The 26,321-nt window shown below is 40.4% G+C and overlaps 1 protein-coding gene across 1 annotated transcript in view; it reads left to right on the top strand.

The window, feature by feature from the left end:
• RPA1 (replication protein A1) overlaps positions 1-23,064 on the top strand; it is a 62,632-nt gene extending 39,568 nt beyond the window's left edge. The window contains exons 7-17 of the mRNA XM_020280832.2: positions 1,786-1,918; positions 3,415-3,517; positions 4,791-4,859; positions 5,004-5,196; positions 5,351-5,490; positions 5,872-6,020; positions 8,309-8,441; positions 13,912-14,088; positions 17,723-17,830; positions 20,012-20,098; positions 22,055-23,064. Coding sequence (XP_020136421.2) covers positions 1,786-1,918; positions 3,415-3,517; positions 4,791-4,859; positions 5,004-5,196; positions 5,351-5,490; positions 5,872-6,020; positions 8,309-8,441; positions 13,912-14,088; positions 17,723-17,830; positions 20,012-20,098; positions 22,055-22,159 — 1,397 coding nt within the window. The 3' untranslated portion in view covers positions 22,160-23,064. The remainder of the gene's footprint in view (positions 1-1,785; positions 1,919-3,414; positions 3,518-4,790; positions 4,860-5,003; positions 5,197-5,350; positions 5,491-5,871; positions 6,021-8,308; positions 8,442-13,911; positions 14,089-17,722; positions 17,831-20,011; positions 20,099-22,054) is intronic.
• Positions 23,065-26,321: the final 3,257 nt, after the last annotated feature.

Raw genomic sequence — 26,321 nt, 5'->3', positions numbered from 1 at the left:
TAATCCTAGCACTCTGGGAAGCCGAGGCGGGCAGATTGCTCAAGGTCAGGAGTTCGAAACCAGCCTGAGCAAGAGCAAGATCCCGTCTCTACTGTAAATAAAAAAGAAATTAATTGGCCAACTAATATATATAGAAAAAATTAGCTGGGCATGGTGGCGCATGCCTGTAGTCCCAGCTACTCGGGAGGCTGAGGCAGAAGGATTGCTTGAGCCCAGGAGTTTGAGGTTGCTGTGAGCTAGTCTGACGCCACGGCACTCACTCTAGCCTGGGCAACAAAGTGAGACTCTGTCTCAAAAAAAAAAAAAAAAAAAATCAGTTATGTTCCCTAAACTAGGTGGTGAAAGAAAATGAACTGGATATGTACTGAGGGGAACCTGCGCGGCATGAAACGCTTGGATGGATGGATGCATGTATGTGTTTTATAAAATTGTACATTATGTATGTGTATACACACATATTTTAGAAAGCACATGTGCTTCCTCGCATAATCTTGGGGTAATTATTACTCTGTGTGTGTGTGTGTGTTTGTATGTGTATGTGTGTGTGTGTTTTGGTCTCTCCTGACTCCCAGTTAGAATAGAAAATTTTAGAATCTGGGACATCCCTATGTATATTTTTTTACTAAGTGCTACAAATACCTAGAAGAGTGTGGTGCATGCTGTGGAAACTCAATAAATAAATACTGAATAAATGATGTATTTATATTTTTAGCCAAATTCTATTCTCAAGAAATGTTTTTTTTTTTTTTTTTTTTTTTTTTTGAGAGAGCGTCTCACTTTGTTGCCCAGGCTAGAGTGAGTGCCGTGGCATCAGCCTAGCTCACAGCAACCTCAAACTCCTGGGCTGAAGCAATTCTGCTGCCTCAGCCTCCCGAGTAACTAGGACTACAGGCATGCGCCACCATGCCCGGCTAATTTTTTCTATATATGTTAGTTGGCCAATTAATTTCTTTCTATTTATAGTAGAGACGGGGTCTCGCTCTTGCTCAGGCTGGTTTTGAACTCCTGACCTCGAGCAATCTGCCCGCCTCGGCCTCCCAGAAAGCTAGGATTACAGGCGTGAGCCACCTCACCCGGCCTTAAGAAATGTTTTGGTATAGAAGATATGAAATCATTGAACTAAATTATATTTTCTGGATTTGGAGATTGAAGCTTTATAGATATAGTGTGCATATAAAGGAATCCATCTACTAAATGGTTTTAATTCTCTAAGCAGCAGGGCAGCTGCTTAGGTTTGGCTAAAGGAGGCAGAAGAGTCAAAGTGGCCAGCTACCTACATATCTTGACTGGTTCTTGTCCTTTGTGCCCAACTGAACACAGTCCTACAGGCTTCTTTCTAGACTTCTTAGTCCTGTAGACTAGTTGAGAGCTGGGAGTTTTCTGTGGCTTTTTATGTTTTTTCTTGTATGACTAGTGATTTGCTGTAAGTTTTACCACTCAAGAAAGTTGGTTTTCTTTCTTTGACCCATTAGAAAAATGTTTAAGAGGGTGGACTTCAGAAAGAGCAATGTCTGGATTCATTACTATTATTATCTTGACCTCAGGCCTTAAGTCAGCAAATATAATAGTGAACTTCTGTGTGCCCAGCCTTCATTCTAGATTGCTTTTCTTGCCTCCTACTTTAGTCTCTGTTTGATCTGCATATCTGTTGGGATGCTAAAAAGGAAAACTTTGCCTCTCAATCTTGTATGATTTCAGGTTGTGGCACCTCAGTAATTGAGAATTATTATAAAACTTATAAAAGTTCACTAGAATAATGATTGTCCTTTGTGTGTATTTTTAAAGGTTCCACTGTTTCTAAGGCTTATGGTGCCTCAAAGACATTTGGAAAAACTGGCAGTACCAGCCTCTCGAGCACTTCTGGGGGCACACAGGCCAAAGTGGTGCCCATTGCCAGCCTCACCCCGTACCAGTCCAAGTGAGTTGTTGCATGAGTTCAGAGTGTACTTATAAAAAAGTGTAAGAAGTTATTTATGCATGAACTTCAGAGTCACCAATACATAGAATGGGTTTCCTCTTTTTTTTTTCCCCTGAGGTGGAGGGGGGATACAAATTGTAGCAACCTTTCACTCTTATCAGCAAGAATGGCAACAATAGCAATCTGCCATAGACTGTGAGGTTTCATTAATTTTGAAAGAATTTGAATTTTAAAATATTTAATGCTTATAGAATCAGTTGCTCGTCTTGTGAGTAAAAATAAATATTTGTGCTAATTCAGAAGGCCTTTCACCTTCTCATATAAATAGATGATTTTTAGTCTGTGATTTAATTAGCTAAGATAATCTATACTGTTTGTATTAACCACATTAATAAACCCCAATTGTGTGTTTCTTTTATGTGACTTTTTTGCATTAAAAATTAATTTTTAGTCCGGGTGCGGTGGCTCACACCTTTAATCCTAGCACTCTGGGAGGCCGAGGTAGGTGGATCGCTCAAGGTCAGGAGTTCAAAACCAGCCTGAACGAGAGACCCTGGCTCTACTAAAAATAGAAAGAAACTAATTGACCAACTAAAAATATATATACAAAAAATTAGCCAGGCATGGTGGCTCATGCCTGTAGTCCCAGCTACTTGGGAGGCTAAGGCGGTAGGATTGCTTGAGCCCAAGAGATTGAGGTTGCTGTGAGCTAGGCTGATGTCACGGCACTCACTCTAGCCTGAGCAACAAAGTGAGACTCTGTCTCAAAAAAAAAAAATAATAATTTAAAAAAATTTTTTAAAATTAATTTGAGCAGTTCAAAATTAGTGAGTTCTTTTTTCACAGTTCTTTCAGGTATGTTTTTATTTATTCTTCAGTACTTTGTAATATTGAAAAAATAATTTCCCCTATGAAATTATAACTAATGTGCCCATCACCTATGTTTAGGTTGGGCACCAAGACTGTATCCTAGATCATGCACCTCCTTTTTTAGTGGCCTCTCTCTAAGGTCATACTGCTTTAATGTGTTATCTTTTTAGTGGCCCACACATCCTGTTCTATTTAGCTTTGTATTTATATTCAGTGTGCATTAGAAACGAGACCGAAGTTTGACACCAGTTATATCAGTTCCCATAACTGAAAATAGAGGCAAAATATAATTGCTGGTATTACAGCATTTTCTAGCTTAGAACCTTTCATTAAGGGATATTGTTGCCTTGGTGATGCCTTTTGGAGAAGGGAGAGAGTTTATAAATTTACTTATTTGACAGGAGAATGAGTTAGTGTTAAATCATCTTGCATGTTTTACTGTTTGCTTATTCTGTAAACTGTCAAACCTGTGTGTCATCTTGGGGTTTTAATTAGCTAGATTAAAATACAGGTAACATTGAAGAATGGAATATGCATAGGATGAGAAAGGCCACAGGAAGATGATTTCGTACTTGATCTTTTCCAAGTAAGACTCCAAACGCTAATATAATCTATTTGGTTTTTAGGTGGACTATTTGTGCTCGTATAACCAACAAAAGTCAGATCCGTACGTGGAGCAATTCCCGAGGGGAAGGGAAGCTTTTCTCTCTAGAACTAGTTGATGAAAGTGTGAGTATTTGTTGAGCGGGGAGGTGGGAGTAGTGGATTCATTGAGAAGCAAAGGGCTCAGCTCTGCAGGCCTATGAGGTGAAAAGTAATAGTAGGCTGGAAGGAAACGTGATTGTTGCTGTGGTTTTCCCTGTTGTAGACTTTCGATGCTGTTTGGGGATAGAAGGTTAAAGGTCATAAATAAATCCTTGATCTTAAACAAAAGCATTTATAGCAGTAGACATTAATTTTCTAAGTATATAAGTGGCTTCATGGGCAGGAGAAACCAGACATGCTATGTCTGCTTTGCTGGTAGGCTCAGGTGAAGCCCTGGGATGTAGTAGTATCTGCTCAGGAGCAAGGTGTAGCTTTGGGCCACAGCAGGTGGCCTGCAGCAGCCGCCTTGCTAAGAGGATGGTTTTGTGGGAAATGGGTTCTGGCTGTGCACATCCTCTATATGCTCTGCTTAAACAAAAGCATGATGATGAGACAAAAAACTCCAAGCTGTGGAATCTTGACAGTCTTGATAGCTGCTTGTCCATTAGTTTTGTTATAATTCCTAAAATATACTTCACACATTCTTTTCAAACTGCAGCTTATTTCCTATATGTTCAAACCTCCAAGAAGGCAGAAAAAAATAGTTTGTTTTTTTTTTATCGTTTTTTTAGCAAATGGTTGTAACTCCCCAAATGTTTGACTGTGTGATGGCAGAATCAATATCAGAACCTAATTTCTTACAAATTATCAGTCTAATCTACAGCAGTTGGCTAAAATTTCAGCCATTTATTTTTCTTATCTGTAGCATTTTGACTGACAGAAAAGTAAAAGTGAAAAATCGCAAGCAACTTGAAAACATGACTTGCTATAGCATCTTTGGCAATGACTCCCAAATATGAAGTAATTCATCACTTAGAACGCAGCCGTGAGGGAAGCTGGTGAATCATCTCGGTTCATCGTGCTTCCTCGTGGGCTCCAGTCGTGTTGCTCAATATTCAAAGTTTTTTTGTTTTTATTGTCTGAATATTTAAACTTGTTGGCTTTAAGTTTCTAGCTTGAAGTTATTAAAGCATGATTACAGGATCAGCTATTTGAACTTCTCTTGTTTCGTCTGGCTAATAACGTGAATGTATGACTATAAAGTGTATTTGTGAGATGTCTGTAGGCTCTGTGGGGCCCATTTGTGCTTGTGCTGCTGCTCTAAGGATGTCATTTTGATGCTCAAGTGGCCTGGGTTTACTGGTCAAACTTGAGGTTGAGGACCACAGTCCTAACCTGCTCTCCCATGCTTCTGCAGGGTGAAATCAGAGCTACAGCTTTCAATGAGCAAGTGGACAAGTTCTTTTCCCTTATTGAAGTGAACAAGGTATGTGGTAGTATTGATTTTAGAACTGACACTGTCCAATGATGAAGTGAGAATTAGGGGACTCTGGTCCAGTGGAGAGGGATGTGATGGTAGAGGTTTTTTATGTCCAATTTGATGACACTCCCACATTCTATGGCTTGGCAGGTGTATTATTTCTCGAAAGGAACCCTGAAGATTGCTAACAAACAATTCACGGCTGTTAAAAATGACTATGAGATGACCTTCAATAATGAAACCACTGTCACGCCCTGTGAAGATGGTCATCATTTACCTACAGTTCAGTTTGATTTCACAGGGATTGGTGACCTAGAGAGCAAGCCCAAAGACTCACTTATAGGTAAGTCTGCATATGAGAACAGAGTGGTGATTACTAGTTTTCTTTGCAGTGTAGAGGGGAGGTGGAAGAGTTAAGTGCTTGCTATTCAGCCTTTGGTCATGTTATAATGGGAGCCTTCACTGTCTCCTACTGACACTTCGTGGATGTGTTTTAGACATAATCGGGATCTGCAAGAGCTATGACGATGCCACTAAAATCACAGTGAAGTCTAACAACAGAGAGGTTGCTAAGAGAAATATCTATCTGATGGACACTTCAGGGAAAGTGGTGACTGCTACTCTGTGGGGGGAAGATGTAAGTACTTGTATCGTGCAGTCAGAGTGTGTGCAGAATGAGCTCCTTTAGGGGTGTCTTGTCCTGTGAGTTATGGGGCTTTGGCAGGTAGGTGGTGCAAGGTGCTGTTGAGTGAATATTTGAAAGCCTTTATTTCTGTGAGATTTGCCATTATTAGGCAATGCTATTATTTAGTGCAATATTCTTTCCTCTAGGAAAGTAGTGATAGATTAGTTTCGATGTGTCTCTGAGCAGATTCTTGTGTGTGAAGTCTGTCTTATATAAATTTCATGTACGTTGATTAATTCATTCTACTGTTGACTGTTTTCCTTGTCTTCTGTAAAAATGTTCTGTGTTCTTCCTGCCAGTGACACTCATATATGTTTGGTCTTTGTTTTATAGGCTGATAGATTTGATGGCTCTAGACAGCCTGTGATGGCTATCAAAGGAGCCAGAGTTTCTGATTTTGGTGGACGGAGCCTCTCTGTACTGTCTTCAAGCACTATCATTGTGAATCCTGACATCCCAGAGGCCTATAAACTTCGTGGATGGTAGGTTTTGTGGGGCTAAACAAAGGGTTATTTGAGCCCGTGCTTTGAGAAGAGCTGGTTACAATCAGTATGTGAGTTCTCTACCAAGCAGAAGGATTCGTTACTGAATGGAGCAGTTCCTGTATTTCTCAGAGGCATTTGGCCTTCTGAGAGGATGGCTTTAAAGCCCTTAAACTGACAAACCTGTAATCCCATGACAAACCTGGAGAGTCAGAGGAGGCAATTAGAATGTATGTGCTGCATGCTGACCTCAATCCTGCCAGCTCAGGGTATGGCCAGGCTTTAGCGGCTGTCTGCACTGAAGGACTCTAAGCTGAAGGCATCTTTCGTTCCTACCGTTAAGCTGTGGGCTTCTGTGCTGGGGGGAGTACACGCTTTCTTATTCTGTCAGGTCTTTGGTGCCGATCACATCTTCTAGTGTGTATTCACTGGACTCTGATAAAGTGTGGTGGGAACAATGGGCTTTTTGTTGGGATTATATTGTTATTCCCAAAGCACTCAAGGGATGAGGAGAGCCTGTTTAAATCTCCTCACTATATCTAGCTTTTTATATCTAGCTTTTTAGGGCATTAAAACTTTGCCTTAAAAGAACACTTCAAACTGAAACACACAGTATGAGAGAATTGATGTGGTCAGGGAAAACACTTTAACTAGCCCAAGCTTAAATAGTTAGTATAGCTATAGTCACAGGGGAAAGTGTGTCCATTTCCAACTGTGTCTTAGGGTTTAAGTGACTCAAGAAGCAGCTCATATTACATATTCCTCCTTTGTTTTGAGTCTCTTGTGAACTAGTGGCTCTAGAATTTTTTTTTTTAAAGGCTGATCAAGGTGGCTCTAGTATTTGAATAGTTTCATGAAACACCTGAGGTGTTCATGTAACTGAAGCCATCCTCATGAGTATGGTGCACATACATCTGTTTAACTGCTCTCTAGCTGGCATTGCACAATAAGGCAGGGCCCATTCATAGACTGACCAGAAATAACCATAGTTTTGGTTTGTTCTTACTGCTTGATTTTCTTTTAGGCTCTGGAGGTCGACCCCAGGTTAATTGCATGCCCACATTAAGGTCTTCATATTTTATTTGTCAACAATGATGATCCCTACATAAAAAGACATGGCTGTCCCCAGAATAAAGTGACTTGGCATTGATCAAAGAGAAGTTCAGTGCACACACCCCACCTGGACAAGGATTAGAGAGGTCTAGTTCTTGGCTATAACCATGTAGAATTTTTATTGTGAGAAGGGCTGCTGCTTTCCTTGCTCTGTTCACTCCTGGTGAGCTGTCTTTGGTGGCAAATGTCTCCTTGGAGTTTTTGAATCCATAAACTTGCATAGCTAGTAGTGGCGAAACAGATTTATGGAGCTTGCTGTGCCTCTGTGAGGGATTTAGCTGTTTACCTGACAGAATAAGAAAGGCAACTGTTACAGCCCGGGACAGCATCCATTCTGGTAGATGGTCTCTTTTTAAGAAGCCTGTTCTTGTTATAGAATTGTCCACCCAAAAAAAAAAAAAAAAAAAAGAAGCCTGTTCTGTGTGTGGTTAGCTTTTAGTTATCCACCTTTTGGACGGCATTTGGTATGTTTTTAGTCTCATGCTGACTCCTTTATGCCACATGTTCCTTATGATCAAGAAGTATAATCAATATTAATAATTTAATACAAATTAATTTAACTTTAATATTGGCATAAGTAAAATCTCACTAAGAAGGTAAATCTACAAGAAAACGGATAATGCCTCCTGATAAATTTCTTTGGGTTTATAATCTTTTGGACTCTGTATGAGGCTTAAAAGGTCTTTCACCATGGAAACGTTTTTTGCTAACCTGTTGCAGTATGTCGACTGTCCTTTCCATCCTGATATATTTCAGTGATGATAAAAATGCTGCTGCTGCCTGAAAATGAGCATTAGTTGCCCAGAGGACTATACCAGAGGTCTACATTATTGCTTTTTTGGTTGTTCACTTTGCTAGTTTCTGTCTTTAGGCCTTGGGCCCTCTGGCCACTGTTGATATGCAAGGCTGATTTAAGACAAGGTTCTGTGGTGCTTTGGCACTGATTGTCTTGACCACTGGGGGGCATCAAAGCAATTGAGATAAAAAGAAAGGTCATTTAGTTTCTTTAGTAGAATTAAGGTATACTTAGGAAGTTACTAACTTCAGCCCACATGATCACGACCTATCTGAAAGCTGGGTGGGTGGTGGATAGCTTGCATCTGGCATACAGAAACAAGTAGCACATTCGAGAAGTGTGTCAAGTGCATGTCGTCATTATTTGTTTATTTTTTCAGGTTCGACTCGGAAGGACAAGCCTTAGATGGTGTTTCCATCTCTGATCTCAAGAGTGGAGGAGCAGGAGGGAGCAACACCAACTGGAAAACTTTATATGAGGTCAAAGCAGAGAACCTGGGCCAAGGTGACAAGGTATCTGACATTCCTTTCTTCACAAAAGCATGTGAAGTGTACAAAGGATGAGTTTGGAAACCTGGTTTCTGATGCCAGCTGTCAGATGTTAACTCGGAGCTATAATTCTTACCTGGGACTCTGAGCAGAGCACAGTGTGATAGTTAAATCACTGCCCAGAGTGAAGGAGCCAAGTGTCCTAATGGGAGTATGTTGTAGCCCTCAGGTGTGTTGGGGCAGGACAGTGTGACGAACTGTTAGAGAGTTGATTCCTGGAGGGATCTTGAAGAAGTGGGAATAACCAAGCTTTGTGTCATAACATGAATGGTCTTTGGGTCCATGTTTCTGTTCTGTGATCGCACCTGCAAATCCAAGTGCCCAACTATCAGGAAGTTTTTTGAGATGAGTGGTGGTCAGACTCAGTGTTAGATGTTATGCAGTTCATATGTACTGTCACTGGCTGTGGCATACGATGTATTAACCTCTCACAGACGGAGAGTCGCCAGTATTCTCTGACAAGGACTGGCTCTGGTATTCGATTTTAGTTGCAGCCTTCTTTTCAGTGTTTATATTTAATGACCCTCTTTCCATCTTGATTTAAGCTTGTATTCTGTCAGCAGTTCAATATTTAAATCATTTATTTCTCCTTTATGCTCCCCTAAATAGTAATCCCTGCTCTTTTATTTTTATTATATACAATATAGGTTTTATTCCTTACTGTCTCATTTCACTGTATACCCTTATCCATCATTGTCATCAACAGCAACTTATAATGCTATTACATAATGTGTTTAGAATTCAACACTGGGCAGATCTGTTTTGTCCTATCATAGGAACAACCACTCTTCTGGTACTCTTGTCACCCAGTTTCTCTCCTAGATCTAAAGGTAGACAATACATAATAAGAAATCAGGCTTAGAGAATACCTTCTACACCAGAACTTTCAAGTAGCTTTGAATCTGGACCTAAACCTGGAAATACCTAAAGAAAATAGGAAATACCTAAAGAAAAACCCTTTAGGCATTAGGTATTTAGGAAATACCTAAGGAAAAACCCTTTAGGCATTCTCCTAGGACACTTACTTTCTCTAGAACCTTCTAAACTGGGGACTAGCCCAAGCTCCTTAAACATCCACATCTTTATTTTGCCTCATTTGGTCCAAGACATTAGGAAGCCCCAGAGGTTGTTGACCTATCTCTGTAGTCAGGGTTCACCCAGAGGGGACTGCTGTCTGGTAGTATTAAACATACCTTCCCAGAATTATTCATATGGGATCCTCTCTATAGGGGTTTAAAAAGCAAAACAAAGAGTAACAAAGAATCCAAACACATGTCCTCTCTAGGTTTATTTATCAGTGATTTCTCTACTCTGAAGGTGCAGATCTTGTAGGTATTTTTGACAACTTAAGACCAGCGATTGGTAAACCAGGCCCTGAGCCAAATTTTGCCTGCTGCCAGTTGTAAATGAAGCTTTATTGGAACATAGCCACATGCCTTCCGTTTATATACTGTCACGGATATTCTTGCCCCACAACTTCAGAACAGAGATACCTTGGAGATACTGTAGGTTCAGTTCCAGACCACTGCAATAATGTGAATATCACAGTAAAGTGAGTCACATGAAGTTTTTGGTTTCTCGGTGTACATAAGTTATATTTGCACTATACCATAGTCTATTAAGTGTGTAATAGCATTATGTCTAAAACAAGTGATGTTCATACCTTAATTTAAAACTATTGTCCTGGGTGCAGTGGTATGCATCTGTAGTCCAGCCACTTGAGAGGCTGAGGTGGGAGGATCGTTTGAGCCAGGAGTTCGAGACTAGCCTGGGCAATGTAGTTAGACACTGTCTCTTAAAAAAACAAACAAACAAAAAGAAAACAGAACAAAACAATATGCCACACATTTTAAAGCTGTGCACTCTAGCATGTGCCTGTAGTCCCAGCTACTTAAGAGGCTGAGGTGGGAGGATCCCTTGACCCCAGGAGTTTGAGTCTAGGCTGGGCAACATAGGAGATCCCATCTCTTTAAAAAAAAAAAAAATATATATATATATATATATATATCTGAGCCCTCAGCATTGTAATCTTTTTGCTGGTGGTAGGTTTTATTTCCATGTTAATGGGTGGTTGCCAAAGGTTGGGGTGGCTTTGGAAGTTTGTCAAAATAAGATGACAATGAAGACTGCAGCATCAGTTGACTCTTCCTTTCATGAAGAATTTCTCTAGCTGGGCGCGGTGGCTCACGCCTGTAATCCTAGCACTCTGGGAGGCCGAGGCGGGCGGATTGCTCGAGGTCGGGAGTTCGAAACCAGCCTGAGCGAGACCCCGTCTCTACTAAAAATAGAAAGAAATTAATTGACCAACTAAAAGTATATATACAAAAAATTAGCCGGGCATGGTGGTGCACGCCTGTAGTCCCAGCTACTTGGGAGGCTGAGGCAGGAGGATCGCTTGAGCCCAGGAGTTTGAGGTTGCTGTGAGCTAGGCTGAAGCCACGGCACTCACTCTAGCCTGGGCAACAAAAGTGAGACTCTGTCTCAAAAAAAAAAAGAATTTCTCTGTAGCATGTGATGCTGTTTGATAGCATTTTACCCACAGTAGGACTTTCAAAATTGTAGTCAATCCTCTCAGATCCTGCTGCTGCTTTCTAATTTTATGTGGTATTCCAAATCCTCTATTGTCATTTCAACAATGTTCACAGCATCTTCACGAGGAGTAGATTCCATTTCAAGAAACTACTTTCTTTCCTCATCCTTAAGAAACAACTCCATTCAGGTTTTTTGTTTTTGTTTTTGTTTTGAGACAGAGTCTCACTCTGTTGCCTGGGCTGGAGTGCCTTGGCATCAGCCTAGCTCACAGCAACCTCAAACTCCTGGACTTAAGCGATTCTTCTGCCTCACCTTCCCAAGTAGCTGGGACTACAGGCATGCGCCACCATGCCTGGCTAGTTTTCTGTATATATTTTTAGTTGACCAATTAATTTCTTTCTATTTTTAGTAGAGACAGGGTCTCGCTCTTGTTCAGGCTGGTTTTGAACTCCTGACCTTGAGTGATCCTCCCACCTCGGCTTCCCAGAGTGCTAAGATTACAGGCGTGAGCCACTGCGCCCGGCCTCCATTCAGGTTTTATCATGAGATTGCAGCAATTAAGTCACATCTTTAGGCTCTACTTCTAATTCTAGTTCTCTTGCTTTTTCCATCACCTCTGCAGTTCCTTCCTCTGCTGAAGTCTGAACCCTCAAAAGTTACTCATGAGGGTTGAAATAAACTTCTTCCAAACTCCTGTTAATGTTGATATTTTGACTTCCTCCAATGAATCACAAATGTTCTTAATGGCATCTAGAATGGTGAATTGTTTCCAGGTTTTAAATTTACTTTGCCCAAATCCATCAGAGGAATCACTATTTATGGCAGCTGTAGCCTTACAAAATGTATTTCTTAATTAAATAAGACATGAAAGTCAAAATTACTCCTTCATCCATGGGCTACAGAATGGATGTTGTGTTACCAGGTATGAAAGCGGTGTATCTCCTTGTACTGTACATCTCCGTCAGAGCTCTTGGATGACCAGGTACACTGTCAGTGAGCAGTAATATTTTGAAAGGAATCTTTTTTCCTGAGCACTAAATCTCAACAGTGGGCTTAAACCATTCAATAAACCATGCTGTAAACAGATGTGCTGTCATCCAAGCTTTTGTTATTCCATGTGTAGAGCACAGGCAGAGTATAATAGGTTTAGCATAATTCTTAAGGGCCCTAGGATTCTTCAAATGGTTATTGTCTTCAACTTAAAGTCACCAGCTGTCTTAGCCTCAATGAGAGAGCCTGTCCTTTGAAGTTTTGAAGCCAGGCATTGACTTCTCCCTAGCTAGGAAAGTTCTAGATGGCGTCTTTTTCCAATAAAAGAGTCTTGCACCTACCTTGAAAATCTGTTCTTTGATGTAGCCACCTTCATCAATGAATGATCTTATAGCTGGATCTTTTGGATAACTGGCTGTAGCTTCTACATCAACACTAACTACTTCATCTTGCACTTTTGTGTTATGGAGATGGCTTCTTAAACCTCATGAACTAACCTCTCCTAGCTTCCAGCTTTTCTTATGTAGCTTCCTCACCTCTCTCAGCCTTCATAGAATTGAGGAGAGTTGGGTCCTTACTCTAGATTAGGCTTTGGCTTAAGGGAATGTTGTGTCTGGTTTCATCTTCTCTCTAGACCACTAAAACCTTCTCCATATCAGCATTAAGGCTATTTCACTTTCTTATCGTTTATGTGTTCACTGGAGGAGCACTTTTAATTTCCTTAAAGAACTTTCCTTTGCATTCACAACTTGGCTAACTGTTTGGCACAACAGGCATAGCATTCAGCCTATCTCAGCTTTCAACATGCCTTCCTTACTAAGCTTAATCCTTTCTAGCTTTTGATTTAAAGTGAGAGAATATAGCTCTTCCTTTCACTTGAACACCTAGAGGCCATTGTAGGGTTCTTAACTGGTCAAATTTCAATATTGTTGCATTTCAGTGAATAGAAAGGCGTGAGAAGAGGGGGAGAGAAGGAGGGAACAGCCAGTTGGTGGAGCAGTCAGAACACACACAGTGTTTATTAAGTTCCCTGTCTTATATGGGCATGGTTCATGGCACCCCAGAACAACTACAATAGTAACATCAAGGATCACTGATCATAGACCACCATAACAGGCATAATAATAATAATGAAAAAGTGTGAAATACTGTGAGAGTTACCAAAATATGACACAGAGACAGAAAGTGAGCACATGCTATTGGAAAAATGGCACTGATAGACTTACTTGACACAGGGTTGCCGCAAACCTTCAATTTGTAAAAAGCACAATATCTACAAAGTGCAGTAAAGCAGAGTACAATAAAATAAGGTATGCTGCCTGCAGCTGCAGCAGAGATGGGGTGACCGAATGGCTCGAAAGGCTCGTGAGGTCTAAAGTATTTACTACTTGGCTTTTTACAGAAAAGGCTTTCTGATCCCTGCCCTAAACAAAGACGAAGGTGAACTCTAGGCCTAAGAAATCACTGTTGTTGTTTGTAATGTGGGAGGAATAGTTGATCATAGTTGCACTAGATTTTTGTGGTCTGCATTATTCTTGTTTCTTAGATCTGTTTTCTTTGGCGGATCAGAGGATCAGTAGGAACAAGTGTTTGTCTTCTCAGTAGTTTTCAAGCAAAGAGGAAAACAACTTCAGTTTTAATTAACTCAGTCTAATTTAGAATTAACTCTTTTATTTTTAAGGAATTATATGCTTCAGAACTTGGCTTATTACCTTCCCGGGCTTTGTACTCAACATATGTGATTTCTAAAACTACGGAATGAATTATTCCTGTAATCACTTTGTGATTTTGAGAGTTAGAATTTATAAACACTTACCACTTATATGTAAGGCCAAGCTTTGAACTGCCTCTAAGTCCAGTTCCAAATGTAGGGTTGGTGCTCTGTGTCTTACGTCATTCTTTTCTTCTAAAGGCAGACTATTTTAGCTCAGTGGCAACAGTGGTGTATCTTCGCAAAGAGAACTGTATGTACCAGGCCTGCCCGACTCAGGACTGCAATAAGAAAGTGATTGATCAACAGAATGGATTATACCGCTGTGAGAAGTGTGACAGTGAATTCCCCAACTTCAAGTACCGCATGATCCTGTCAGTAAGTAGAATGGGAACCTCTATGGTTTTAGTGAGTTCCTCCCATGTACCAGGCACTGTAGACAAAACAGCAGAAACAGGTCAGTTGTGGTAGGAAGCTTGCAGATGACTAAGTGCTAAAGAGCTTACTAATCGTCTTTAAGTAAGGAAGTAAGGGGCCTTTCACTCAACTGACATAGCATTCTAGCTTTGCCTACTAAAGTAAGCTTTTTTGCAAGAAAGTTGAGTTGAGATTACCGTCCCCCCCCCCAGCTGATTATAGTCTTCTGTGCATGTTGTACAATGACAGCATTGGTGGCACTTGCCTGCTAACTGTTGGGAAGATACATTAATTTGAAATGTCTTCTCTAGAGAGCAGTAATTGTACTTACATGCTGATGCCTACATTTAGTTATTTTTCTTGTGGATAATCTATTCCTCTAGACTTAGTAGAGCTGACTTCAGAGGAATGTAACCACATGCTGATGTGGGGTTGTTGCTTTTTTGCATTGTAAGAATTGTTTCTTTCTGTTGTAAAAACCTTTAAAATGGGCTGGGCATGGTGGCTCACACCTGTAATCCTAGTAGTTTGGGAAGCCTACGTGGGAGGATTGCTCGAGGCCAGGAGTTTGAGGCCAGCCTGAGTAACATGGTGAGACCCAGTCTCTACAGAAAATTTAAAAGTTAGCCAGTGTGGTGTCCTACACTTGTCGTCCCAGCTCAGGAGGCTGGAGCAGGAGGATCACCTAAGCCCAGGAGTGATTTGAGGTCACAGGGAGCTGTGATGGCACCACTGTACTCTAGTCTGGGCAGCAGAGGAAAACTGTTTAAAAAAAAGAAAGAGAGAAAGAAAACCCTTTAAAATGAATGGTGTAAGATTTTTAAAAAGATAGTACTAAATGATAAAGGTTCAAGAAAGTGGGCACTCTTAAAATTTTCTAGAAGATGATTTGGTAGTCATATGTCAGAAGCTTTAAAAATGTTTATATTTTCTAAAAAAAAAAATTTATATTTTCTGACACAGTAAACACCCAGAGGGAATTTATTCTAAGGAAGTAATCAGGGATCTTAACATCTGTATAAAGTTGTCTGTTAGACTTCTTTGTTTTGAAAAATTAGATACAATATAAATGTCCTTCATATTCCATTGGTTAATTGCTTTATTGAATATCTTTGGAAGACTATGAAGGCCTCAGAATTTGCCATTTATTTGACAGTTTCCACAGTTAAAATGTTCAAAAACCATTGCTAATTAAGACTATTAAGCAACATAAGTAAAAACTCAGGCTTTATTAATTAAAAATAGCAAATTTTAATTGGTATGTTTTATATGGTCTTGATGTCTGTACACAGACAGAAAACAGACTGGGAGGATGAATACCAGACTGGTATTGGTTATTTCTAGTAGAGTTTTATTTTCTTCCATATATTTTTCTGTATTTTCCACTTTTTTTCTTCACTGAATATTCTTATAGTAGGAAATTTTTAAGAAATCTTTCTAAATTCAAAAAAGAAAAAAGATTCCAGCTGGTTGAGCTGGAATCCTAGCACTATATCCTAGTGCTATAGGATAGTGATATAGAATCCTAGTGCCTATAATCCTAGCACTCTGAGAGGCCGAGGTAGGAGGATTGCTTGAGGTCAGGAATTTGAGACCAGCCTGTGCAAGAGCCAGACGCCATCTCTAACTAAAAATAGAAAAATTAGTTGGGCATCATGGCGTGTGCCTGTAGTCCCAGCTACTTAGGAGGCTGAGACAAGAGGATCGCTTGAGCCAGAAATTGGAAGTTGCTGTGAGCTAGGCTGACGCCACAGCACTTAAGCCCGGGCAACAGAGTGAGATGCTGTCTCAAAAAATAATAGTAATAAAGATTCCACCTACCTATTCTACATTCTAATTGTTCTTTAAAATGTTAGTTCTGGCCGGGCACATGGTGGCTCATGCCTGTACTCCTAGCACTCTGGGAGGCTGAGGTGGGAGGATCGCTTGAGGTCAGGAGTTCGAAACCAGCCTGGGCAAGAGCAAGATCCCATCTCTACTAAAAATAGAAATTAATTGGCCAACTAAAAATACATAGAAAAAATTAGCTGGGCATGGTGGCGCTTGCCTGTAGTCCCAGCTACTCGGGAGGCTGAGGCAGAAAGATTGCTTGAGCCCAGGAGTTTGAGATTGCTGTGAGCTAGGCTGACACCATGGCACTCTAGCCCAGGCAACAGAGCAAGACTCTCTTGTGTCCAAATAAATAAAAAAATAAAATAAAATGTTAGTTCAGAAAAGTTCTACATTTCAGCTTCTTATTTCTTGTAAACTATAAACTTTTTGTTGAATAAGATGAAGGGAATTGTTTTTGTTTCTCTCTTTTTTTTTTTTTTTTTTTTTTGAGACAGAGTCTTGCTTTGTTGCCCAGGCTAGAGTGAGTGCCGTGGCGTCAGCCTAGCTCACAGCAACCTCAAACTCCTGGGCTCAAGCAATCCTTCTGCCTCAGCTTCCCAAGTAGCTGGGACTACAGGCATGCACCACCATGCCCAGCTAATTTTTTCTATATATATTAGTTGGTCAATTAATTTCTTTCTATTTATAGTAGAGACGGGGTCTTGCTCTTGCTCAGGCTGGTTTCGAACTCCTGACCTCGAGCAATCCGCCCGCCTCGGCCTCGCAGAGTGCTAAGATTACAGGGGTGAGCCACCGCGCCCGGCCAAAGGGAATTGTTTTAGATACTTTATTCCATGAACCTTTCCGTTAAATTCCTAAATAATGGGAGCTCCTGCACATTGTTTGATTGGACATTTATGGTGTGTCTGCACCATTGCGATTCTTGCCCTGTACAGTGAGATGCTCTGTGTCTCTGAAGGATAGCGTGGTGTAAGCTGGAAGCGTGAGTCCCAGTATGTGATACCATTACCATGAATTTATGAGTGCCTTTAATTTTTTGTCACCTTATTTTTCATTGTAACATTCTGTATTAAAAGCCTCATGTACATGCAAAAGGAATTTGTAAAATATCAAAATGATGCCTTAAAAAAAGAACTTTGCTCTCATTTCTGACAGTCTTTTACTTTAGCAGTTAGATTCTTAGAAATCTACTTTCTCCCTCAACTCTCCTCTGTTTAATTTTACACCACAGTCCAACTGGGGACACTAGATTGCTCGTTTCTGTTGCTGGGTAAAATTGATGACTGGGCCTAGTGCAGGCTCTTAAGTTGCCTGGTTTGGTCAGCAGTGACTTAGAGCTATCTCAGGGAGCTCCTCCTAGTGACTGAAGTGTATACAATTTAACAAGCAGAGAACTTGCCCTATTAGAGGCTTCCTCAAAACCTTCAGTACAAAGCTCATTGCATCTGGAGGGGAACCGAGTCTCGTGTGCCTGGATTCCGCATCTGAAGGAGAGTTCAGTCGGGCTGTGTCTCCACTGAGATCTGAAATTGCACATTCGCAGTATCTTGTGTTCCTGTTGTGATCCAGACTTACATTTTAAACTTCTTTTTATGATATGTTCATATTCTTTAGAAAGAATATATATTAATAGTATATATAATGATAATGTTTTTTTCTCTGTAAATTCTTATGATGAGTAGAAAAGAGTAACTTCCCAGTCTTCTTAGTGTATCTTCCTTTTATTATTTCTTTGTTGAAATAATAGAGTTGTGTTTTTTAGGTAAATATTGCAGATTTTCAGGAGAATCAGTGGGTGACTTGTTTCCAGGAGTCTGCTGAAGCCATCCTCGGACAAAACGCTGCTTATCTGGGGGAATTGAAAGACAAGGTCAGCCACATATTTATTATAATTGTAATAGTTCTCCTGCTGTACCGCGGACCCCTTTTTTGCTGTTTAATATTTTTTGGTTTGTTTCTTTTGGGTGTGGTATACAGTTCCTCAGTCCGATGATAATATTTAAGACCTTATCTGGTTTTATCTAATTTTGTCCATTTTGGATGTGTTTAGCAATGAGGTAATGAATAGTGTATATAAAAGTACCTTAAAGCAGGGCACGGTGGCTCATGCCTGTAATCCTGGCACTCTGGGAGGCCGAGGCGGGAGGATCGCTCAAGGTCAGGAGTTCAAAACCAGCCTGAGCAAGAGCGAGACCCCGTCTCTACTAAATAGAAATTAATTGGACAACTAAAAATTTATAGAAAAAATAAGGCGCATGGTGGTACATGCCTGTAGTCCCAGCTACTTGGGAGGCTGAGCCAGAAGGATTGCTTGAGCCCAGGAGTTTGAGGTTGCTGTGAGCTAGGCTGATGCCATGGCATGCTAGCCCAGGCAACAGAGTGAGACTCTATCTCAAAAAAAAAAAAACACAAAAAAAACCACGTTAAAACCAAAGCACTTTACAGGTATAAGCCATTCCTATTAGCACATCAGAGCTGGTGTGCCCGTGCTCACTTGCAATCTGGAAACTAAAGTACAGGTGTGCCCTTTTAACATTAATGAACACCTTCCAGAAAAGTTGAGTCAAATCCTGGTTTAAATACACATACACAGTGCTCACTCTTTCAGGCCATCAGTTGTAATTCTTATGAAGTGACTTTCTTTCATAAGATAACTTTATCCATTTCATTTTTATAAATTTGCATTTTCATCACATATGAGGTTTTTTTAATGCAGATAATAGATTACTAATTATGCTAAAGATAGTTGCTCAGATAAAATATATAAAGAAGACCAGTAAAAGTTGTATTATCTGGGCCACATAAATCGCATCTGTCTATAGGTGGGATTTTTTTTTCCTGTGTCCTCCAAATTGGTTGGAATACTTGTATAGTTAACAAAGGTAAAAGGATTTGCCATTTGTTTTAACATTTTTCTTGTTCTTTCCAATCCTCAGTTCTGTTTGGTTCTGCCCTGCCTCCTTTTTAAATTGTCCATGAGATCTCTGAAAGTAGTCCCAGCAAGTCCTTTTACAGAAATAACTGGAATTGACTTTAAGTGTGATAGACTCTTGTGTCTGTTTTGCCTGGTCCTCAATTTTCACATCAGATTTTAAGGCTCGCGTCAGCCTTTCAGGGTTTTTATGAGCTTATTATATTAGACTGTCTTTACTGCTGGTGAATTAGGACATACAGATACTCTTCCCCGAGGAGCCATGAGATCTTGGAGTATGCACTCATGCTTTTCCCCAGTCTTGGAAAAATAGTGGCAGCTGGTACAATTTTCTGAAGGTTTAATACATTGTTTTACTTACATATCTGAAAATCCAGAGGATGTCTTTTTTTTTTTTTTTTTTTTGGGGGGGGGGTCAAGTAACCTTTATAAAAAAGAATTCTATATAACAAAGCTGTTTTCATGTTCCATGTGACTTGCAAAGATACTTGGCTGATAAGTTTATTTTATGTATATTTATACAAAATACACTCTCGGCTGCGCACAGTAGCTTACACCTGTAATCCTAGCACTTTGGGAAGCTGGGGTGGAAGGATCACTTGAAGCCAGGAGTTCAAGACCAGCTTGGGAAACATAGCAAGAGCCCATCTCTACAAAAATAAAATAAAATAAAATAGGAAAGTAAGCTGGATGTGGTGTTGCACACTTGTAGTCCCAGCTACTGCAGAGGCTGAGGCAGGAGGATCGCTTGAGCCCAGGAGTTTGAGGTTACAGAGAGCTATGATGACACCACTGCACTCTAGCCAGGGTGACCAGAACAAGACTCTGTCTCAAACAAAACAAAACAAAACAAATAACTCCGCTTCCTAGCCTTCTTCCAGGCCCTGGCAATTAGTGTTCTACTTTCTATGAATTTGATTACTCTAGGCAGAGTGTGTTAATTTTAAATGAAATTCTACTTTAACGGTTTTATGTAATGTTACCTGTAGATTTGTCATTGCTAAGTAATTTCAAACCACTGGGGGTGATGATTTTCTCAAAGTCTTTTCAGAAGTCTTCTCAATAATTTCAAGTTGTCCAGTAGTTTCCATGTCTAAAGTTTTATATTTGTTTTTGCAGAATGAACAGGCATTTGAGGAAGTTTTTCAAAATGCCAATTTTCGATCTTTCACGTTCAGGATCAGGGTCAAACTAGAGAACTACAATGTAAGTAAGGTCACAGGCAGAAGGGTTGGTGGTGGGAAATTGCTGTTTGTTGCTGACAGCAACATTACAATATTAGCAGTCAGTGAATTGCCTACTGTGTACCTCACCCAGTGCTGAGCACCCTGTGTTCATTAGTAATTGTCTCGTCCCCATTTTCAGATGAGGAGACAAATGTAGAGAGGTTAAGTGTCTTGTCTAAACATCTAGGGGGGAAAGTGCTATATAATCTTTCAATTAAAACCTGGTGGTTTTTGGCCAGGCACAGTGGCTCACGCCTGTAATGCTAGCACTCTAGGAGGCCGAGGCGGGCAGATTGATCGAGGACAGGAGTTCAAAACCAGCCTGAGCAAGAGCAAGACCCCGTCTCTACTATAAATAGAAAGAAATTAATTGGCCAACTAATATATATAGAAAAAATTAGCTGGGCATGGTGGTGCATGCCTGTAGTCCCAGCTACTCGGGAGGCTGAGGCAGGAGGATTGCTTGAGCCCAGGAGTTTGAGGTTGCTGTGAGCTAGGCTGACGCCATGGCACTCACTCTAGCCTGGATAACAAAGTGAGACTCTGTCTCAAAAAAAACAAACCTGATTTTTAAAGTCTGTATTCTAACAAAAGCTGACACATGTAGTGGAGTACATCTTCCACAGTCTAGGTTCTAAAATCAATGTATGAGCTGGGCATGGTGTGGTATAGTCCCAGCTACTCAGGAGGCTGAGACAGGAAGATTACTTGAGCCCAGGAGTTCTAGGCCAGCCTCGGTGACATAGCAAGACCCCGTCTCTAAATCAGTCATTCAGTTTATGAAACAAAGACCACATGTAGTTAAAATTGCCTTGAAAATGTCTTAAATTGCCCATAATGTCAGGTAGTTACATAGTCATAATAAAACAGCATTTATTGAGTAGTATCTGCCAGATACTGTTCTACACCCTTTACTATACAAGTATCTCGCACGATCCATATAATAACCCTATATATAGGAACTATTGTTATCCTCGTTGTACCAATGAAAGAATGGAGGCATACAGAGAGTAAGTCACTTGCTGAAAGTCATATGCTGGCAAGGAGCAGAGCTACGAGTCCAACCCAGACAGTCCAACTTCAGAGCTTTGCTCTATACCATGTTTGTGAATATCACTGGGTTTAGTAACTACTGAGCATGCTAAAGTGTGAGAACCCCTGAGCTCAACTCTGCAGCTTTTCTGGGCATCACTCCATTCTGCCTCTGATGGCACTGTTCAGTCCCTGGAGGTAAATGTACAAGCGAGAAGGGAGAATTCTGAAAACACCCTTGCTTTTTTAGGGTTTACTTATTCTGTTTTATTATCAGACCTTAACCTTAATACCTGCTCATAGATGTATGTTTGTTGTTGCATGCATTAAATGAGATAGTGGGTCAAATGTCAATGTGGTATAATGTCAGGGAGTGTGGGGTAAAGTTGGGGGGCATTTTCAGGGTCCTTTAGCTCCCTCGTGGGATAGACATGGAAGGTGAAGTGCAGAGAGATTGCCTCACCGAGAGCTGAGATAGGACCCAAGCTAGGCCATCCCCTCTGCTGCGGGTGCTGTTCCTTTTACAACAACTCAGTTTTTCTTGAAATGAAAGTTCAGTTTTCAGAACCAGCTGTGTGGCTTTGGGGAGTCACATTTCCTCTCTGGGCTCCTATTCACCCAGAATTGAACTAGAGGAGCCCTCCAAAGTCCACCCCATTTGGAGTCTAGGTTTCTGAGTGCTTGGGAGCATGAGGAAAGGATCTGTCCACTCTCCCAGCCTCAGGAATTCTGGACTAGGCTCTCACTCATGACGTTTTCTTCATTGGAATTACTGGACTCTGAATCCAGTGTGTCTGTGTGTTCTCCCGCTGGGCTCACTGAAACTCCAAAACAAAGGGGGTTGCCATCGCTGCTCCATGCCACAGGCTTTTATGGTTCACAAACTGCTTTTCTCTTTTTGAAGGACGAGTCTCGAATTAAGGCCACGGTGTTGGACGTGAAGCCTGTGGACTACAGAGAATATGGCAGAAGGCTGATCGCAAACATCAGAAGAAACTCAGTAATGTGAGGGAGAGCAGCACTGATTGGGCAGAAGTTTGCAAATAAAGATCCCAGATGGAATCGATTTCTTCCCACCCCTGTGTGATAATCCCACATTAGCTACCCAATGCAGAGAGCCTCTTTATGGTGGACTGTAAGCAATTTCCTCTCTTATGTGCATCTCGGAACCCACTGGTAGGCAAAGGAAAACACGCTGGATGGCTGTGGTATATAAGCTGTGTCAGGCCTAGAGGGTCGGCCAGCAGGTAGTGTAGTACCACCCGCTCCCTCTGTCTTCAGGCTTTTGTTAATTTTATTAAGACTTCATTATCATTAAGCAGGAATTATGTCACAAGTAATTGACCCTAACTGCAGACAGTGAAATAAATTATGTAACTAGGGTTTTGTTTGCCACAGTGGTGACAGCTTCACGACTTGGGTTGCTGCTTGGAGGGAGAGCTGAGAAGTGGCTAAGGGGAACCTGCGTATTTTAGTAAGTGTGTCTTCCTAGAATTCAAAGGCACTCTCTTTCTAGAGGTGCTACATAGTTGTTAATGCTTGGAATGGCAATAGGATAGAATTATTAATCAAAGGCATATCTTTTATATCTGAAGAATATCCTTCCTTCAGGGTTTAATAGACTGAGTCAAATGGGTCTGATATTAATCAAAATTGTCTCTTCTGAGGACGACTGATAAGCATTGACTTGCTGTCCCCTAGGGAAATCCAGGCAACTACAAAGCATTGCTTTAGTTTTCACTTCAATTAATGTTGCATTTTGGTGGTGAATGCACACTTTTTCTACCTGTATATATTTCTTGCATTTGTATGTTTCGTTTCTTGACTAAAACTACGTTAAATAGAAAGGATTTTAAAGGGAGAGGCCCGTTGTTTCCTTTACTTTGTTTTAATAAACAGTGTATTCTTTGTGAATCCTACTTTCTTTGAATGCAAAGGGTTCTTGTAACTGGAAAGCAATTAATTAGCCTTCATAATAAATGTTCACTTGGGGGAGATGTTAACTCATTACAAACCCGAAGATTAGTCCAAGGCATGGAGATCATTCTTCCTAATGTTTGCAGCTCTGAAATGCATCTTTAAAAGAATGAAAACACTAAAAACAAAAAGCCATTGTGCCCAAGGATGCTGATGATCTGGCACTTTGGGATTTTATTGATGTTTACACAGCAGTCTCACACCAGCCAGGCTTTGAAATGTGTACAGACAGTGAGCTAGTAAGAAAACAGTAATTATGCTACTGGGCTTTTCAGTCAGCAAGAGTATGCTTGCTCTGTGTGTTCCTAATCATATTAATTATCTATCTGGTTGCTGCAACCCACCGCTTGGCATTTGCTGCACATCTCTATCTAAGTATCCAGGCAGCGTTGCAGTCAGCCTGCAGCCAGAGGCCTTGGTGTTTAATTTGTACAAATGCAGCATATGGAGTCTTTTTAGAGATGGAGAGTGATAATATCCTATCTGTTTTGTCCTTAGCTGTCCTCTTGTGGGAGGAACCAGCCAGCCCTAGACAAGATGACTCCCATTCCTGAGAACAGACACAGAGAGACTTATTCTCAGGCCCACTAATGTTCAGACACAGTCCTCCTTCCCCTTCTCTAGTCTCAGGAGATGGTAACTGGGTCACACTTGCTTCTCTGGCTGAGGCCTCAATGATTTTTATGGAGGTTCTTTTCTGTCTGACCTTGCCTATAAAGCACTGACTAGAAAATTATAGTCTTCAACACTATTCTAGATTGACAAATTGTGCATGGGAAGTGGTAATCTAGCATTCAACCCAGTAACCAGTCTTTTATGTCTACTACTCCCAGCATTCTCTCTTTTCCCCACGTGTTTGTCTACCCATTAAGAGGTAACCGTGGTCCCAGGGTGCATCTAGAGAACATTGCACCCAGGCTCTGTGCCACCTCAGTGGCCAGTGACAAAGCCAGCATATCTGCATGGGTGTGATTAGAAATCTGGGGGCGGGGAGGGAGGTGTTCCCTCGGGGGAGGATGTTTAACAGATTTCCCTACTAAAAAATCAGATCACCAGTAGAGGAGTCTCAGAAATTGGCTCCACTATTATGCTTTTAGGAGATTTAGGTCCCTGGGGGTTGCCTGAATAGATTCTGGCCCACAGTTCTTAGAATTCTCTTGGATACAGTTTACCTCGAAAGGCTGTTCTATTTCTCATCTTTCACTTAGAGATCAATGTTTATTTTGCGTATACCATGACATCAGCGTTAAGCAATTAGGAAAAAATCTAATCATTTCGCCTTTATTTTAAATGGTTCTTGAATTCCCTCCAGTCCCATTGTGAAAGAGGCAGGGAAAGAAAATAAAAGGGTAATAATCTGATTTCTGTCCATATTTTCAGTGTTTTATGCTTTCCATTAAAGCCTTGCTAATCTCTAGTGTGCTGTTCTAACTTTTTTGAACTGCAGGGTCAAAAATTTTCCCCTCCCCCTCTTTTTTTCTTGAGTGGCCTGTCTTCGAAAAGTATAAATAATATTGATCGTGGTATTTAATACACTAATGAAACCCATGGTTATTGACTACATAATTAATATACTGTCCAAAAGTGAAGTTTGGCAGCCCAGTATATAAAGGTTTATATTGACTTGTGTTTCTTTGGCAATATGCCTTCCAAGGTTTTATTTATAGAAAATGAAACAGGTTGTTTTTTCTCCTTTCCTTCTTTCCACTTGTTAGAAGGCCACTATTCCCCTAGTAAATTGATTGTTTCCTTGTCTCAAAGAGGATTTCTCTCCCCCATTCACCCCACCAACCTTTACATGGTTTGTTAGCTCTTAGTTTTATATACCATTATGTTGGTAGAGTTCTGGCTTTTATAAACACTTTGGAAATAATCAGTTTCTCAAAAAGTATAAGTTCTAATGTTTAATAGCAGAGTAGGGTGACTATAGTTAACAATGTATTGTATTTTTCAAAATAGCTAGAATAGAGAACTTGAAGTGTACCCAACACATAGATAAATACTCAGGTGATGGACCCTAAGTACCTTGATTTGATCATCACACATTCTATGCATGTAACAAAATTTCACATGTGCCCCGTTAATATGTACAAATATATCAAAAAGATGAAAGGAGACTCTTTGGATCCTTGATTATTTCTTATGCAAGTAATCCATGTTCATTTTACAAAAATAATCTGCAGATAAAAACAGAATTACCCATAATTCCACCAACCAGCAATAGCCACTTGTATAGCTGACTGCTTTTCTCTACGTATATGTGTGTATCAATCTAGATTTAATAAAAATGGGATCATATTCTGCTTATCATTTCGTAACACTTTTCTCCTAACACTATTGGATGGATATCTTTCTGTTTTGATAAAAATCTGCATAATTTTAAGTGGTATTGGACAATATGGATGTCTAAATTTATTGAGCCAATCCACTCTTGCTGGATTCTGATGCTTTTCTAATTGTTACAAACTCAGATTTTGATGGACAAGAGCGTTTATACTTTGTGGCACTGTGAAAATCTATGCTTTTTCTTGTTCTATCCAGTTCTCTGATTGTTTTTCCTTTGCCTTAGTCCAGTGATAACTTCTCTAACCCTGTATACCATCAAGGGCTGGCAGGTAATTTGAGCAGGCCCTTAGAAGCAGGTAGATGAATGCAGGGAAGAAAGGGGACAGGAAGGCTGGAAGCTTTGGAGCAATAGATTCATCCTACCACCACACGGTTGGGGGTTGTGGCTGTGAAGAGGCCCAAACCCTCTTCTCTTCCACCTGCGTGACAGAAATGGCCTCTTAGGAACACATTTAACTTGCTTTATAAATCAACCTGATTCTTTAAAACTATTAGTGATTAATAAATCTTTTAATTATATTTGTGATGACAGTTTTAAAAAGTCATTGAGAAAAGTATTTAGTCATGTGTCTTCATTGACCTGTTTCAGCTCTTGGTAGGTGATTTTAAATCAAAATACCTGTCCCCAAGAACAGTGGGGTATTTGGATCAAGGTTTGGGGCTAAGTAGTCATATCACAGTTAAATTAAAATTCAGTTGATAGATCACTGGAGGACTGGAGTCAGGAAAGACTTTACAAAGAAATGGATGATTTGAAACTGACAAATTGTAGCCTTTCTTTAGGTCTGGGGATGCCTGGTCTATATGGAAGAACTCAAGCCAACACTTGGTAACAGTCACTCATTCTG

Source organism: Microcebus murinus, chromosome 18 (assembly GCF_040939455.1).
Source record: "Microcebus murinus isolate Inina chromosome 18, M.murinus_Inina_mat1.0, whole genome shotgun sequence".
NCBI classification, from domain to species: Eukaryota; Metazoa; Chordata; class Mammalia; order Primates; family Cheirogaleidae; genus Microcebus; species Microcebus murinus.
This window is presented reverse-complemented; position numbering and strand designations above follow the sequence as displayed.